Here is an 18659-nt window from a genome sequence, read left to right on the forward strand (position 1 = left end):
TTTTATTATCATCTAGCCCTTGTTCCTTTTCCCTAAGCGGCTAAGCCACTTGTCAGGCCGCCCCTGTAAATAAGAACTTGTTATAAAGGTGCCATAAAATTAAAATTTCTAGTTGCAGGATTTGACCATGCTTCGAAGTAGAATAGTAGAAGTAGAGAAGAAAGGGGATGCTATAAAAAAGTGATTGGTAATCAAGACAGAAGTGTATGGAGCTTGATTGTAGAGAGAGACAGGAAGCTGGGTCGGGACATAAGAGACAGTGAAGCGAGACTGGAGGAGAAGAAGGGAGACAGGCAACGTATTTAAAAGAAGACGTAAATGGGAGAAAGAAAACCGCAACCAGAGTCTGGCGCCTTAGCTGTGGGGGAAAAGCTCAGTGTCCTTTGAGGAAATCTCTATCAGAAAATATCTAGATTATAAACGTGAAACGCTGAGTGCAGCTGCTGAGGAGCGGGATGGGAACTGGAAGCATTTGTGGCTTTAACAATTTAATTAGAGGTGAGGAGGGAGAGAAGGGATTCTAACCGTGTTACCCAGATTCATTAGCTGCGTTAAAGCTTTGGTTTAGCTAAATTCATCTTTGAAGTTATTTTTTTCTCCCTCAAACACTTGCTGTAATTTAAAGGTCTGTTATTAAATAATAATACTAATAATAATTATAAAAACCCAATACAGTACTTATCCACATGAACAATCAAAGTAACGGTGTGATAAAAGTTGGAAGTAAGAAAAGAGATACCTGTTTTTTGTCCACAACTAAACAAAAACTATTAAAATAAAATGTAAAAATGCATCAATAAAGTAATAGTCACCTAGTAATGTGTCCCACATTTAAATAAAACAGCTGAGGCTGACAGAAATGAGACATTTTACTTGAAAAGCAACAACAAGCATGTTGACATCATTAGATAATACTCAATAATTAGCTCAACATTTGTATAAAAATACTGTATATACAAATGATACAGTATGAATATTTTATGCTTTTATTAGAATTGTTTCCCTCTGTTGTTTGAACACACATTACACACAGTCCATACTTTGTAACCGGTGAGCCTCCGCTTCTCCACCCAACTTCCTGCAGACTGAGGTATTTATATCTGCATAATACTAATATCCACATTAAAAAAAGTAAAAGGAAAGACAACACTTGTATATGTCTGAATTAGAGGAATGAAAATGAGCTGCTTGTTCCAAATAGTTGGAAATTTCCATGCAAATATTAGTATCAGTTGTATGTACCAATTGCTTTGCATGGGTTTATTAAGAAGTGGCAAATAAGGTCAAGACTCATGAGATAGTTAGGAAACGTAATTTTATCCTGTTTTAAATTTGAATAGAGCATGCACATTTATAACTGCTGCAGTCACGGTGGGGTTACATCATGATAATGTTCTGGCAGTTACGTGTAAATTCCCAAGAATTCATCAAGCAGCTCTTACCTTACAATGATGCAATCATGTGCACTAAACAAGCTGAGTGACCTTGCACAGAGCACAGCATGTATCCTGAGGGCAGAACGCACAATGTGGAGGAGATGCCAGGCCGGACCTAAACCGAGTCCTGGGTATCCTGCTCTGCCTTTGAAAAAATGAAAGCTCAGACGGGCCAACCTGGAATCTTGCCCTTTATGACGTCATTGGGGGCAAGATTACCTCCCTTTTCTCTGCTTTTCCCGCCCAGAGAATTTAAGTGTTAGGGGGCCACTAAGGTCTATATAAAAAAGACTTCAGATACAGTATTAGGGGACCACTAAGGTCTATATAAAAGAGACTTCAGATACAGTATTAGGGGACCATATAGGTCTATATAAAAGGACTCAGATACAGTATTAGGGACCACTAAGGTCTATATAAAAGAGACTTCAGATACAGTATTAGGGACCACTAAGGTCTATATAAAAGAGACTCAGATACAGTATTAGGGACCACTAAGGTCTATATAAAAGGACCTCAGATACAGTAGTGGGGGACACTAAGGGCTATATAAAAAGTAGATACGTATAGGGGACCACGATACAGTATTAGGGACCACTAAGGTCTATATAAAAGGTTCAGTACAGTATTAGGGGACCACTAAAGTCTATATAAAGAGACTTCAGATACAGTATTAGGGGACACTAAGGTCTATATAAAAGGATTGCATACAGTATTTAGGGACACAGTAAGGTCTATATAAAAGAGACTTCAGATACAGTAGTGGGGGACCCAAAGGTCTATATAAAAGGGACCCAGATACAGTAGTGGGGGACCACTGAGGTCTATATAAAGAGACTTCATATACAGTATTAGGGGACACATGAGGTCTAAATAAAGAGACTTCAGATCAGTATTAGGGACCACTAAGGTCTATATAAAAGAGACTCAGATACAGTATTAGGGACCACTAAGGTCTATATAAAAGAGACTCAGATCAGTATTGGGACCACTAAGGTCTATATAAAAGAGACTTCAGATACAGTATTAGGGACCACTAAGGTCTATATAAAGAGACTTCAGATACAGTATTAGGGACCACTAAGGTCTATATAAAAGAGACTTCAGATACAGTATTAGGGACCACTAAGGTCTATATAAAAGCCTCCAAAGAGCACCATGTCATGGGACCTTTAAAGTGATGGGAATAGGATTTCTTTGTTGATTAATTTTCCATTTCATTCTCCCATTTTGCAGAAGTCCAAACTATCCAGGGAGCTGTCGGACTTGGTGGTTTACTGTAAGAGTGTGCACTTCCGTGACTTTGAGCATGCTCGTTCACACGCCAAATGCTACGAGATATCCTCGTTCTCTGAGAACAAGGCCCAGACGCGTGCTAAGGATGAAGGTACATCAACATAAAGGCAACAGTGGACTACTTTAAAATCTAAAGTGCATTTCATATCCCTCAGCTAAAATAATATCTGTTTCATGTTATCCAACATGTTATCCAACATGTTATCCATGTGTTACAAGGTGTGTAGTATCTTTCTTTTGACGTTTTTATATTATTCATAACTGTTTGTGAGTCATAGATAGAGGACCATGTAGCTTCTCTGTGTTCATGCTGTTTGAGGGGTCTCCAACATGTTGCTTTCCAGTAGCTCGCCAATACGTTGACAAACTGAGACACAATTTACGCTATTTACGCTATAGAAATAGAGTGGCTTTATTATCTTTAAACCCCTCCTCAGGAACAGAGGCTAAAAAAAATGTAAAATAGTCATGCACCTTGACATGAAGGGAAGCTTTTTCATAAGCTTTGATTATTGCAATTTCATATGTGTACAAACAGTAGCTTCACTCAGCTCATGTGTGTTATTTAATTAAATATGAGCGATGTGATGCAAGAAGATTTTTTTTTTTAAAGTAGCCCTTAGATGAAGAAAGGTTGGATCCCCCTGTTATGTAGAAACAGAGTGGCTTTATTCCCACCAGACACCTTTTGGATAAAAACATAATAATTTTTATCATCATAAAACACACTTACTTCAAAGACGACAGAAAGTTGATCATAAGTTGCATTGGCTTGTCTTTCTACAGTTCCAACAGTCATTAATTTGGTTGAAATAAACCCTTAATGCACCCCAGCCATGTGCAGATCTAGATCTGTACATGTTAACCCTTGTGTTGTCCTCGGGTTTTAAAGTGTTTTATATCAGAAATATGGATTTCTTTCAACCAAATTGCCCAAAACTAAAATGGATGATTCCATGCAACATTCTTCAAGTAAAATGAATGATTATTTTCAATGAATTTTTTTGGGTGTTTTATTTAATCCTATAGCATAGAATCTTACAGAATTATTATTTTTAATGGTTTCAAAACAGTATCCGTACTAAACTTGGACATCTACCCATCTGTGAACCACTCAACATCCTCTGATCTTAACTATTAGTCAAAATAATTCATTTTTAACTTAAAAGCATGTATAGTTTGATATAAATTAGGTTTGTGGACCATGAATCCCAAAAACAAGTGCAAAGCCTATTATTAAATAAGCTTAGGTTTTTTAAAAAGCGCCAAAAGCTGGAAAAAGTGACAAATAAATCAGAAAAAGCAACAAAAAAATATAAATTTTCAATTTTGACCTTCAATTTTTGAAGTTCATGGTTAACGGGAAGACAACACGAGGGTTAAAGAAGTCTGGTGGGTTTTGAGCAATAGGGATTTTGGCGCGCTTTCTTGTTAAATCATTATATTATTTATAACTGTACCTAAGAATAGATAGAGGAACACATTTCTCTATGTATGTTATAGAAATTGAGTGGCTTTATTATCTTTAAACCCCTCCTCAGGAACAGATTTTGTGCGGTACAACGCCCGGCAGCTGAGCAGGATCTACCCCGGGGGCTTCAGGACCAATTCCTCCAACTACAACCCCCAGGAGATGTGGAACGTGGGCTGCCAGATGGGTGAGGGGAAGGGGGATCTCGCCCTCTGCTGGTTACTCCAAACTAACTTATTTACGAACTGCTTACCTCCGTAATCACCGATGTCCCCGGTTTCTTAATCTTAATGAGTGTTCTGATGGCCACAAACAAGAAAGTTCATGTATTATTTCAGCCACACGTGTTGAAGTTCTTTCAGGATCAGAAAGATTTAGTTGGGCTTTTGATACTTAGGATTCAGGGTATGAATATGGTCAGCGTCAGTGCTGTCAATTTGCATTTGGTTGCAGTATAATCTGCCAAATATGAGTGGCCCTTAACATAGCATGCAACTTTACCATATGGCAGTCCCTGCAGAAAAACGCAATTATGCAATCGCATAATTCAAATGCATAATCAGCCAAAGACCGCACTTTTGCCGCATAAAGTGCCGATTTCCGTGCAAAAATACAAATCACATTCATATACCGCACGTATCTTAGTAAAAGTGTTGCGTTTACTTCACACAAGAGCAGCCATTTTCCCCTGTTGCCATGGGAACGTCATGATGTGACATTATGAAGGGATGTAATTACGTGACAATACACTTTTTAATCAAATTGCAGTTTTTTTGCAAGTTCTTGCAATTTCCTTGCATAAAATTGCATAAACATCCCGCGTATTCCATCGCATTTTTTAAGAAAACGCCAGCAACAATCACAATTAAATTCATCCTTGCATTTTTCTGGAAGGACTGATAAGATAGTCGCTGCTGGATGAAAACCTTGTATGTTCCCAATTCAAAAAAATAAAGGCTCGTTTTGATTTGCTTGATAGTTTCAAAAGCCACAGACTCTTCTTAACCCAAAGAAAGGCGCACACCCTCCAGGGAAATGCATACATATAAAATATCAATAATAATTGACAGTAGACTGTGATAGCAAACATGGTCCCCAGCCAAAATTGAACCAGGAACATCGCAATATGGTATGTAGCTTATATCACTCACAATGTGGACCGTCCTCTTCCGTAAGGGCCAGGCCCAGAGCAGCTGGAGCCGTTTAACGGGACAGATGTTTCCTGTCATCAGGGCCAAACCGACGCCGTCTGTTCTGGATGAGAGGCTGGACTTGTCACATGAACTTTGATAGCGAGATAGAATACTCTGAGTCTAGGAAATCATGTGATACAGCCTGCCAAGAAACATCACAGTAAATTGTATTATTTCCCTTCTCCCTCTTACCCAAAGTGGCCCTGAACTTCCAGACAGCTGGTCTGGAAATGGACCTGAATGATGGGCTGTTCAGGCAGAACGGCTGCTGCGGCTACGTCCTCAAGCCGGACTTCATGAGAGACGGCAACACTCGGTTCAGTCCAGACAAACCCGAGGACCGGCAAGGCTACAAACCCCTCCGCTTATCCATACAGGTTCAAAACTGCACGACAGTAGTTTGTCATTGGATGAAAACCACTGCACAACAAAGGAAAAAGTACAGTATAGTGGTCTCTGTATCTAATAGTCAAATATGTCTGTCTATCAGGTGATAAGTGGGCAGCAGCTCCCAAAGGTTAATCAGAAAGAGGGCTCTATTGTAGACCCCCTGGTCAGAGTGCAGATCTTTGGAGTGCCCGGGGACCAGGACATGAAGGAGACCCCTTACATTAACAACAACGGTGAGTTTTCTCTGTACAGATATGTGTATTTGTTATTTATATAGATGATAGAAGGGCCAGGATGTGAAAGAAAAAAATTGTACTTGTTGTTGCTTATTGCTCCTCTGCATGTGTGCATGTTTTTTTTTCTTCTATAATTCTGTGTTGATTGGCTGAGTTTTGTTGCTTGCATGGCTACGCTTACTGAATGTGTATGCTGTTACTGTATTATCGTACTAATGTCTTGCTGCTTCCCGGTGCTCTGCATGGCTTCTTGAGGAGGCCTATTTTGTTGTCTTGTTGTTTTCTGTCTGTCCATTTGAACCCATTCAGTTGTCTAGCTGTTTCCTGTTGCTCCGGTCTCAAAACATCTGGCTAAAGGAGTTGAAAAATAGCAGACTGGCTACAAGATGAATTGAAAAATAATTTTGCAAGTAAAAGTCCCTTTCCTGTCGGTTAGACTCACTGCTCTACTGCTCTCTACCGGCAGGTTTTAACCCAGTGTGGAATGAAACTTTAAATTTTGTCATCCACACCCCCGAGTTGGCCCTGGTTCGCTTTGAGGTGGAGGACCACGATAGGGCGTCCAGGAACGACTTCATTGGACAGTTCACTCTTCCGTTTACGTGCATCCAACCAGGTGAGCCAAAGCCCGGCACTGAAACCCCCAGAGTCACAGCGCTCTGCAGTGTTTATTAAATATGTACATTCAGTCATGTTGCCTCACATACCAGATGCAGAAGAACGCGATACCACTCTGTTAGAAAGCTTTTTCTTTACCAAATTCTTCTCAACGCCTTTCCCCTTCCCAGGATATCGTCACATACACCTGCTCTCCAAAGATGGAATAGCTATCCCCCCCGCCTCCCTCTTCGTCAACATCAGCATCTCAGAGCTCACATGAAGAAGTCAAATCTGAGGACATGAAGCCAGAGGCGGTCCGGTGTCCTTTTTGGCCTGACACAGGACGCACAAATACTTTTACCAGATGTCGGGCATTTGCATGGCTAAAGACAAAAACATTTTTTTCCGCTAACTTAATATCAATAGTAATAATATTGATAAAAATCCACATTGGTCCAGATGACAACATACAGAAAAGTACACTACACACACCGAAGAAGGCCCAGTGCACATTTCCCACAATCCTTCCGGGTAACGTGTTGGAAATCTGGCATCATTCATTCAAAACAACATTCTGGATGATTGCAGTGGAGTCCTCTAGTCAAATAGATGGAATCAGATTAAAGGGACTCATAATAAAATAGAGTTGATGCATCTTCTTAAACAATTACTAAGAAACAGGGTCAACATATATATATATATATATATATATATATATTTATATATATATATATATATATATATATATATATATATATATATATATATATATATATATATATATATATATATATATATATATTTATAGATAAAGATATATCATGTAGTACTATAAGCATTTTTTTAAGAAAGATGCCTGTATTTTATTTATGTTCTTCTTATGTCTCTGTTCAATTATCAATTCAACGTTGTATGTAAATATCGCCCGCATTATCTGTCATTATCTGAGAAGGACTGCTGCATGTCTAGAATATCTAAATATACCGTTTGCCTTTAGGTGTAGCCTACTGTATATGCGGAAGCAACAGTATCTAAAATAACTGAAAGTGTAATAGAACGTCAAAAAACATTGCCAACTATCATAGGACTCAGAGCTTTGAACCATGTTGGGATAATCTTATTTCTATTTTTTAACAGTGATGGGAATAACGACGTTACTTTTTTCAGTAACGAGTAATCTAATTGGTTACTCTTCCCATCTTAATAACGCCGTAACCGTTACTGCCGAAAAATGCGGCGCGTTACTATAATTTAAGCTGGTTTTTTTTCATGAGACTGACTAGATCTCTGAGTGGCAGAGACTTTTCTTCTTCTTTGGTTAGTGGGCCGTGCACGAGGCCAGCGCATAAATGCTGCCGATTGGCTGAGGTTGAGTGAAATATTATGGTGAGCCAATCAGAGGTAGAGTTGGGCAGGTGTTCAGAAGCGCGCAATCGGACACACAACGAACAACACAAGGAGTCAGTCAACCAGAGACAGGTATGGAGTTAGGAAATAAAGGGGGGAACTTTGATTGGAGGCTGGTCTCACTTTGTCCCACAGCAACATTAAAAGAGTTTAGATGCCTGTACAGTTTCTAATAATAATGTTTTGTTTTAAGTGTCCATTTCATTAAAATATTCAGATTTATCCTAAATAATTGAACATGTATTTTAGGTTCCGTTAAAGAGGGGGGGAGGTGGGGTCACATTTGAGCATTTAACAATTTACCTGAAAGTAAGGCATTAGTTACTTTCTGAAGTAACTAGTTACTTTTATAATTTTTAACTAAGTATCTAATTTAGTTACCTTTTGGAAGAAGTAACTTTTTTTTAAAGTAACTTGCCCAACACGGTTTCCTAATGTACAAATTGCACAATGTTCTGTTGTGTATAATGTAAATGTATATATATATATATATATATATGTATGTATATATATATGTATATATATGTGTATATACGTATATATAGATATATATATGTATGTATATATGTATATATATATATGTATATATATACATATATATATACACATATATATATGTATATATATATGTGTATATATATATATGTATGTATATATGTATGTATACATATATGTATGTACGTATATATATATGTATGTATATATATATGTATGCATATATATATATATATATATATAGGTCTGTAAATACATGCATTACATTTTCTGAATGGTTCGATATTCAACATCTGTGACTCATTTATTGTTCAACTTTGTTTATTCACTTTCCATACTATAGTTCTTTATTGCAAGCAAATATTAAAGGACTTGAAATAAAACAAACCATGGTTTCTTTTTCACAGAGCACACCTTCCTTTTAATCCACATTCTCACACTTAAAGGTGCCCTGCCACACAAAACCGTTTTTTTTTAAAATATGTGCGTTGTGAAATATTTGTGTGTGTGTTATGTGGTGATGGTGAAGATAAACTGCTACCTCCCCCGCTGCGTATCATCCCCCATCTCTCTCCCCCTTTCATATCTATCCACTGTCACTAACATGGGGAAAAGCCCCAAAAATAGTCTTACAATAGCAATCAGCTGCCCTAACCCCAACCAATGGAGCTGCTTTGTGGGGCGGGACTTGCCTAGAAGTTACCTGGGTTCCATAGTAACGCCTTCTAGCCCCAACCCGGCAAGGGTGTGCAGCGGGCTTCGAGATGTGTTTTCTCTTGTTTAGTGGCTGTGTCACAGGTGACACCCAATCAGTAGCAGCGTGTATGCTAACTCGTAATAAAAAGGCAGAGCCCTTACGAACACAGCAGGGTGTTTGGCGCACCCCCGTTTCAGTTTAAAGAAACCGCTTGCTACGTTTTGTTGGGGGTGAACGTGGCCCAGAGAACGTAACTTCGGGAAACTGTTGCAATGTTTGGTTAGGTTTAGGCACAAAAACTACTTGGTTGTATTTAGGCTAGTTAGTTAAGTTTGGAAAAATATTGTTATTTAGGTTAAAATCAAATGCTACTTTACGTCCGGTTATGCATGTGACGCGGAATGTGACGTAGCACCATTTGTGTCATAAAGTTATAAAAAACATGCAGTTTACTTTTCAACACAGCCCCAATCTTATGGGTGAAAGTCTTATATTTGTTTGACCCATCCACTATCCCTCACGCAGATTTGGCTTCGACTTACTGCTTTGCTCCTGGCTTAGCTACTATGACCACTAAAGGGCGCCGTCACTACAAACGTAAACATGGGTTGCAATTGCTGCTTACACAAACAACATATGTGGCTGTATTTCCGGGGGAGGAGAGTTACCACTGTTCCTTTTGGCAAACAATAATAGCCATCTATAATCTGAATTGACCCAGGCATTTATTGCGCCCTGTCTTCAACATTTTGTCTCGTTGCCTTCCTGTCTTTGCTCAACCTCCTCAGCTGCTTCCTGTACCTCGTCTGCCGTTCCTGTCTCATCCAGTGTCCCAAGCAGGGCCTCCTTCAGGGTGAGGCTAACGGCTCCAGAGTCCCTCACCACCCCCTGCTCCACTGCCATCTCTGGATGGTGCCTCCGCAAATGCTTGACCACCTGGAACTTCTGTTTGGCTCTGTAGGAGCAGTGGCGGCAGCAGAATGGCTGCTGCTTGGTGTGCGACAGGTAGTGATGTCTGAGACCTGCGGGCCACCGGAAGGCCTTGTGGCACAAGCCGCACGTGTATGGCCGATCGTCGCTATGCTGCCGCTGGTGGGTCTTCAGTATAAAAGTAGTCTTGAATGCTTTGCCGCATTTCTCACAGACGTAAGGGCGCAGGTCGCAGTGCTGCGTGTCCCGGTGGGAACGGAGAGCGTCGGCTCTGTTAGTGCGGTACTCACACTCATCGCAGGCATACGGCTTGTCCCCTGCAGGGGACAAATGCATGTTATGTCTCCCGGCAGGATGAATGACTCAACGCTAAACCTGTAAACTATACTTACAAAACAAAATTCAGATAAGTGCTTGACAAACCTGCAGACATGAAAATCATGCGACAAATTTGCACGAAAAGATACGTGTGAAGTTTGGCTGATCAACTATAAATATTTACAGAAAAATCCTGCCTCACATTGATTGACAACTGACCGAGGGAATGAGGAAAGTAGTTCCCGAATCTTTTAAAAGTGACCGAGTACGATACTCGTTGAGCTTTTTACTTGCTGATACCTGTGTGCTTGGTCATGTGGTACTTCAGCTGAGTGGCCCACTTGCATTTGTAGCCGCACTCTGGACAGAGGTACTTCTTCTCTTCTTGGTGAACCCTCATGTGAAGCTTTGATAAAATTTATTACAAAACATAGAAAAAAAAGGTATTATCAATATGCTTTTGTTTTAGGGAATAAAGTTAATTTCACATTAGAGTATATGAGTTCTAAGTAACGGGTTCTCAAACCTATTACTCACTGGTCTTCATCTGATTTTTATTCAAGGTCTGAGGTTCAGAACAATTGTCAATAACAAAATAACATTTAATCACTTTAAACTTTTAAGTGGCCTACATTCAAATTAAGTACTTGGGTTTACTGATGAACCTTTGAACTGGTACCGCTACCTGAAATGTATATTACATGTCATTTAGCTAACGTTTTTATCCAAAGCAATTTACAATTGCTGTGTATGTAAGAGGTTGCACGCCTCTGGAGCAACTAGGGGTTAAATGTCTTGCTCAGGGACACATTGGTTGATGTATCGCAGTTGTAATCAAAGCCGGGTCTCCTACACCAAAGGCATGCTTCATATCCACTGTGCCATCACCACCCCTAAACTTGGTACTGCTACCCACTATTACCTTTTTTTTCTGTAGCCTACCTTCTCCTTTATAACAAAACATTTGTTTTAGTAGTCAAATAAGACCAAACCTTTTCATCCTATTTACATTTTTGATTTAGAACATTTTACACAGCACACAAAATTAAACCCCCCAACCCCCCTCTCCCCGCAATACAGGACATTCTTGCTGAACATGTGATGAGAAGCTCAACACCACCCTGCCTGTCCGCTACCACAAGCAGCTGGTTAACGTAGCTTGGCATAAAGGCCGGAAACAGCTAGCCTGGCTCTGTCCACAGTTAACAAAATGTCCACCTACCAGCATCCACCCACTTCAGTTTTTGTACAGATTAAACAAACATGACATAACGCGTTAATTAACGAGCTTTAGATGTTGGTTGGTTGGTAGGTGGATATATTTTTATCATTGGACAGAGCCAGGTTAGCGGTTTCCTGTGACGGACAGGGTAGGATAGTGGTATAGAGCTTCTGTGTCTTTCCTTTTTACACCAACATAAATAAACATTTTTGATAATTTCCCCTTGATTATGGTTCTATCTTACAAACAACATGCTATAAACTTTAAGTTTACCTTCAACCTAGACGGATCAGTGCATGTGTAGCTGCACTGCTCACAGCTGTACGGCTTCTCTCCAGTGTGTATGCGGATGTGCCACGTGATCTTCTGCTTGTTCCGGGTCGAGAACTCGCAGTCTGCGCATTTGTACAGACGCTTGCCTCCGTGGGATCGCAGGTGCTGCTCTAACACCAGCTGATGGCGACACGCAAACTGACAAGAGCTGCACTTGAGAGGCTTGTCCTCGGGAGGTCCATCCTCGTGTTTGTTCAGAAGGTGTTGCGCTAACGACTGCCGTGTTTTAAAAGCCAAGGGGCACAGCTGACACGGATGTGCCGAGTGGGTTCTCTGATGAATCTCGAGGCTGTCCTTTGTCGTGAAAGACTCCTGGCAGGTGTTGCACTGTGCCTGAGGGTGCTTGATTTCTTGGTGGGTCTTGAGAGTGACCTCGCTAACACATGTGTAGTCACACTGCTTACATGAGAAACAGACTTGGAGCTGGTGCACACGTTTACAGTGGTTTCTCAGTGCAACTTCGGAGCTAAACCGAGCATCGCAATGTGTACAAGCGTGGTGCAACTCCCCCGTGTGGCATCGGAGATTGTGTCGCCTTACGTCGTCGAGCGTGTAGCCGCTGAAGTCGCAGAGTGAGCAGAAGTGCAGGGGCCGTTTGTCGTGGATGCGCATCTTGTGCTGACGCAATTTGGTCGCGGCACCAAAGGTCTTGTCGCACGTATCGCAGCTGTGGCGACCGATTCCTGTGTGGAGAGACTCGTGCTCTTCCAAGCGATAGCGCCTTGTGGTGCTGAAAGGACAATATCGACATCGGTGAGGTCGGGCACCTTTGTGTTTGAGGGCAACGTGTTGCTCCATGCATCGCTCTTGTTTACAGGTGAAAGCGCAATGCTGGCAATGCAAACGTTTAGCAACGGCAACCTTTTGTTTGGTATGGGCACACAGGGTGTGACGGGTCAGAGACATTTTGGATTTGGCTACGAATGAACACATGGTGCATTGGACTTCATCTGGCTTCAAGCAGCCTCTCTTTTTATGACTGTCTAACACCCTTTTTTGATTGCACTGGAACACACAGCTTGGACAAGAAAAGAGTTGATGTTTCTCTGGTACTTTCCCAGTTCTGTTGTCGTACTTTTCCACCAAGTCCTCTTTTCTTTTGAGCGACTCGCTACCACTCTCATCCTCCACTTCTGGAGTGGTCGGACTCTCTTTTCTCCTTCTGCAGGTTGAGAGGTGCCGTTCAACGGCCGCAAGTCTGACTGATGAATAATTGCACAGCTTGCATTTGAACTTCCCATCTTCTTTAGCAGAAAGGGACTTCTGCTGTGCTACATTTCTTCGTTTGTTACTGGGAAACGATTGCTTTTTTGCAAGTTTAACTTTCAAAAGCTTTTTTGCCTGAATTTTGCTTTGTTGCTGTCCTGACTCTTTAGATGCAAAAGTATTACGGACAAAGGCTTTATAGTTGGTTAAATGAGATGTACATACTCCCTCTTCTTGCTGATTGAATTCCTGATTGTTTGAATCTGTGGAAATCGTATTTTGTGATAAAAGAAGCTCTGCTTGATTGGAATTTGTTCCCTCATTCAGTTGTCTGGATCCTTCCTGCCCTACAGTAGAGTCATCTGCTGTATTTGAAATGCCTACAAAAGTCCTTGTTTTTCGCGGAAGTGCTGGACACTTCTTTGAAAGGTGGCTATCAAGGCCTCGCCTCTGTTTGAACTGCGCACCACAGGCCTGGCACTTGTGTCCCTTTATCCTGCCACAGCACAAGGCCTGGCAGTGGGACTTCAGAGTGGTCTCCTTGCTGGTTACATAGGAGCACTTGCTGCAGCGATAAACGTCTTTAGTTGGCACCACAAGCAACTTGACCCGTCCCTCCAACACCATGGCTTCTGCTTGGTCCTTGTCGTGCTTCTTCATAGCTTTCAGACGGATCTCAGATTCTAACAGCTGATTTTTCTCAGATGGAAAAGTGGAACTGATTGCTGCACCAGCATTCTCCACCGCAGGCGTCTGAGTCCGACACTCCCTATGTTCAACTGGTTGACTTATATTATTCAGAGGCTCACAGTCATCATCTGCGTCACTTTGTTCACATTCTGCCTCTGTCACAGCTGCATTGTCGTCCTCTGATGACGATGTAGAGAAGTCTGCCTTCTCTTGTGATATGTCCGACGCAATACAATTTAAATTGGAAGAGCTTGGAGTATCATTTGCACAAGTCTCCTCCTGATTATGCAACGAGGAGGTCTGATAGTCAGCGGTCGATAGTGCCGTTAAAACAAGAGTACAGTACTCCTCGGGACTGTTCGCAGATGGAGGAGCGCCTGAAACTCCTTCATTAACAACCTGTTGAGAAGCAACATCAAAAACATCCACAGTAGCCACAGTTTGTGAACCATCTACAGATCCTTTGCCGGCACTTTCAGGCAGATGAGACGGTTCTCTTTGAGAAGGTGGAGGTCCTTCACAGGGAGATTGCTCAGACTGCTCATGAGCTGTTAAGGGCTTATTGTAAAACTCCTGCAAGAAATGGGTTGAGTTTCTTTCCTTCTCCTTGGCAGCGTAGTTCTCTAGCCATGCTTTATCACCAGGTACGTAGCCGTGAGCTTTCCTCTTGTGCAGGAAGAGGCTGATGCTACTGAAAGAGGAATAGAAGCAGAGGGCACAGCGGAACTCCTTTAGCTTGGTGTGTTTGCAGTTCTCGTGGTTTTGAAGGGCTTGTCTATAGCAAGTAGTGTATGTGCAGTATTTGCACTTATAGACCGACGGCGGCTTCTCCTCTCCCGAGTGTTTGGCCATCATGTGATTGCGGAGTTCATATTTGCGTTTGCAGGCGTACGCACAAATCTCACACATGAGTGATTTGGCCTGATGTCGCAACTTGTGGCTATTCAGCTGGTCCATGCGGTGACAGCGGTAGGGGCACTGGTCACACTCATACCTAGGACAGGAGACAGGAAGTTTAGGCATAACGACAATAATGTCTTTACAACACTGACTAACCATGTCATACACAGAGCAGAGACTGAACTTCTGCACACTTCAACAAAAAATGTCTTTCATACAATCTTGCTTTCAATTTGAATATTCAATATTACCACATGATACTTCCAGATACTTAATGGACATAACTACATAAAAAGCAGAAAGGCTGGATAGTTTGCAGACAGGTATGTAGTCACTGCTTGTATTTTGTTCTGTTTGGGTACTGTGTTAATGTTATGTCTCGCAATAAAAAAAAGAGACCAAAACGTACATCAGGTGTAAGTTGTGCCTTAAGGAAGGGGCAAGTGTGGGGAAAAATCTGTTCGATTTCTTTTTTTTCAGCACATAAAGAAATGAGAGAACAATTACATTAACTTCATTTTCATATTACCTTTTTAAACCCATCCAAAACCCTGAGCCCTAACCCATTAGCAATAATTGCCAGCTAATTGAACTTGAAAAATCTTCTTTTGAAAACATCTGCAAATCTGCATACTTTATTTGCTGTTAATTTAAAGTTAAATATAGCCTAATATAGTCTGTAGTAAGTATAGTATATATTATTCAACTTGATTATGTTCATTCATATATGTCCCCGTTTTAATGTTTGTTAATTAATTTAACTTAAATAATTGGCACTGTTCACATACTTGCCTGTGTACTTTGTGTGTACCTGGAAGATAAAAATCAGGGTCAAATGATCCCTTGCTGAAACTGGCATATCTTCCTTAGGGACTTCCAATATTGTACAGCATGAGTATAACTAAACACGGTGACTCTCAAGGAAGCTTCTATTTTGCTAAAGTTGAAAATATAGAAGAAAAGTGGTCCATCGTACAGTGGATTTTCCTCTCTTCAAATCTGTCCGCCATTGTTGTAGTCATTTGTTTAGGATATATACCCGCGGCCCCTACTGCTTGTGGGCTTGACTAACAGTTTGTGCGTCTCGTTGATACGCTCCAAAGAAACATGAGATATGCAGACTAGCTACCATGTGTGTGAATGTATAGTAAAAGATGGTACTTTGTACCGTGTGCAGTACAAAGATGAAAACATTACCACTGGTTGTATGAGAAATGACTAGAGTCTGTACCTGAGGTCTCCGGCGTGTTTCCTCATGTGGACGTTCAGATAGTGTTTCCATTTAGTGACGTATCCACATTCAGCACACATAAAGTTCTTGTGGTCGGAGTGCGTGAGCATATGTTTGGAGAGGTAGGACTCATCTCGGCACTTGAAGTCACACAGGCTACACTTATGGGGCTTCTCTCCTATTACAGGGGAGGGGAGGGGGGGGGGGGGGGGGGGGGGGGGGGGGGGAGAATAAATCAGGGGATGTCGTGCAAAAAGTAGGAGCTCTTTACAGGAGCTACCCAATTAACATGAAAACTGTAAGGTGAGAATCCAATGATAAAACCGTTAGAATATTAAAAAACATTGAAAATCACTGATCTGGTCATTTTTTTAAAGGACACATTTAACATATAAAGCCATGAACAACCTACTCCTTAACAATATTAAAAAAAAATGTTTTAATAGAGATGGGGTATATCATTTCGGGAGGGGGGGGCCTTTTTGTATTTGTTGAGTGAAACTGTGGAACGGACTGAGCTCCACAAGTTCAAAAAGCAATACAAAAATATGGTTTTCACAATTCACAGGGAGGAGAAAGGTGTTCTCACTGATTATTTATTCATTTATTTATTTACATTATTTAATATATTTATAAGTATATACACATATGTAGGAAATGGTAATTGGTTTATTGTCTATTTTGTTGAATGGTCTTGAATATTGTATTTATTATGTCTGGGGTGGGTGGTAATGACGGAAGGGGGGGAGGTTGTTCATGTTGCGTTTGTTCTGTATTTTGTTAAAAAAAATGAAATATAAAAAACTGTTAATCACAAAAAAACTAAATTCCCTCCTCACCACTGTGGATCAGCATGTGTCGTTTCAAGCCCCGTTTATGCGCGGTCACGTAGCTGCACTGGGCGCAGCGATGGATCTTCTCGTTGGCGTGCAGATGTCCGACGTGCTGCTCGAACTCCACGGGGTTAAAGGTGACGTAGGAGCAGAAGTCACAGCGGAGCTGGTCGTCCCCCGGGTGACCGTGGCGCAGGTGCTGGAGGAAGACGCTCTTGTTGGAGCAGGAGAAATCACACTGGGAGCAGTGGTAGGCCAGGTGTGACGGATAATGAGCCTCCATGTCCGTCTCGCTCCGGAAGACGGCACCGCAGGCGTGGTGACGACACTCCACAGCCCGGACCCCGTGGACGTCGGCGGTGTGTCGGAGAAGCTCTTTACGCGAAGAACCGCGGAAAGAACAAGCGTCGTGGAAGCAGGCCGCCGGCTTGCTGTCTGACGGGGTGTTGTGCGTCTTCATGTGGGCCTTGAGAGACCTGGTCTGGCGAAAGCTTTGACCGCAGGTGGGGCAGGGATAGCTGTGACCGTCCACGGCATCTTCGGCCTCATCGGCATGCACGCTGGCAAGGTGGCGGCGGATCGCGTTCCGCTCCACGGCGGAATAGTCACACAGGTGGCAGCGGTGGAGCTTTTCCCCCGCCTCGCGGAGTCTGTGTATGCGCAGCTTGCTCTTGCTGGTGAAGTAACGCTTGCAGGTGGGACACTGGAGGCTCGGGTCGGGGAAATGTAAATGCAGGTGCTCCTGCAGGTGGGAGCGCATCTTGAAGCAGCGCCGACACTTGGGGCAGGTGTGGGTGCGATAGGTGTGCTCCGATCCCTCCGCCAGGTACTCTGATGGACAAGAAGATGTGGAATTCCTTTAGAGCATAGTGACAACGTTTGTCATAAAATTAAGCATATTTTACAGTGACAAAATAGCCATATTTAAACAACTATAAAACATACTTTTGTCTTTGTTACACTGTTTTCTCCTCTGGTGTTTCTTTACAGAATATATTAGTTCCATGGCCTAGAAAAGTTCAATCAATATTAGTCAACAAGCTACTCTCTCTCTCTCAAAGCCAGACACCAGAGAAGCAAGTCTCGAACTTGGATGTAACTTGTATCAGTGTCATCTATAACGTCTTTCCCAATTCATTGTCTATGGAGCAGTTTATTTATACCTGTTGACATCACAAATTGGTGTTCTAGCACTCTAGTTTTGAGATTTGGGAGAGAGCTTTTCATGGTAAGTAATATTGTTGGATTGTCTTTGACCATAGAAATAACTTGTATACATTTTGAAAATGGGCATAGTTTCCCTTTAAGTTGCTAACACTGCTATCTGCAGAGACAATATACTTCACCCCCAACCCCATGTCATTTCCTCAGCGGTCATTTTGGTATTTACCTTTCTACTGCAACATTATTGTCTCCTTACTTGGTGACTATTTTAGTCTCAATGCACTTTACCATTTATGTTAGTGTATAAAGTATTTACTACCTTCTATTTTAGTTTTTTAACCCTTGTATGGTATTAGGGTCAAACTGACCCATGTCAAATTTTTACAAGAAGAAAAATGGAACAAGTTACATTTTTTCTACCTGAAGATCAATGGCCTTACCTTATTTTCTGTTATAAACAGGTATTCCTGACTCAATTCAGGATATGACCACTTATGTTTTTTCCATAAAGGATTTCTAACATAAATTATAACCTTATGACAAAAAAAAATCCCACTTCCATATTTAATTGTGTTCTAGTAGAGACTGATTGCATTCCCTAAACATATATG

General features: G+C 41.4%; 2 protein-coding genes across 3 annotated transcripts in view; one reads left to right on the forward strand and one right to left on the reverse strand.

Moving 5' to 3' along the window:
* The window catches only part of LOC116698222 (1-phosphatidylinositol 4,5-bisphosphate phosphodiesterase delta-4), a 25822-nt gene extending 18140 nt beyond the window's left edge, over positions 1-7682 (forward strand). For both annotated transcript variants that reach the window (XM_032530027.1, XM_032530028.1), the window contains exons 11-16: positions 2673-2823; positions 4274-4390; positions 5595-5773; positions 5887-6019; positions 6489-6638; positions 6811-7682. In XM_032530027.1, the coding sequence (XP_032385918.1) occupies positions 2673-2823; positions 4274-4390; positions 5595-5773; positions 5887-6019; positions 6489-6638; positions 6811-6902 (822 nt within the window). In that variant the 3' untranslated portion in view covers positions 6903-7682. The remainder of the gene's footprint in view (positions 1-2672; positions 2824-4273; positions 4391-5594; positions 5774-5886; positions 6020-6488; positions 6639-6810) is intronic.
* Positions 7683-8746: 1064 nt separating this feature from the next.
* Positions 8747-18659, reverse strand: part of znf142 (zinc finger protein 142) — a gene marked incomplete at its 3' end in the record, with an annotated part of 12009 nt that continues 2096 nt past the window's right edge. The window contains 5 exon segments of the mRNA XM_032529914.1: positions 8747-10468; positions 10770-10875; positions 11965-14914; positions 16052-16229; positions 16891-17715. Of these exon segments, the coding sequence (XP_032385805.1) occupies positions 9963-10468; positions 10770-10875; positions 11965-14914; positions 16052-16229; positions 16891-17715 (4565 nt within the window).

Source organism: Etheostoma spectabile, chromosome 11 (genome assembly GCF_008692095.1).
Source record: "Etheostoma spectabile isolate EspeVRDwgs_2016 chromosome 11, UIUC_Espe_1.0, whole genome shotgun sequence".
Classification (NCBI taxonomy): Eukaryota; Metazoa; Chordata; class Actinopteri; order Perciformes; family Percidae; genus Etheostoma; species Etheostoma spectabile.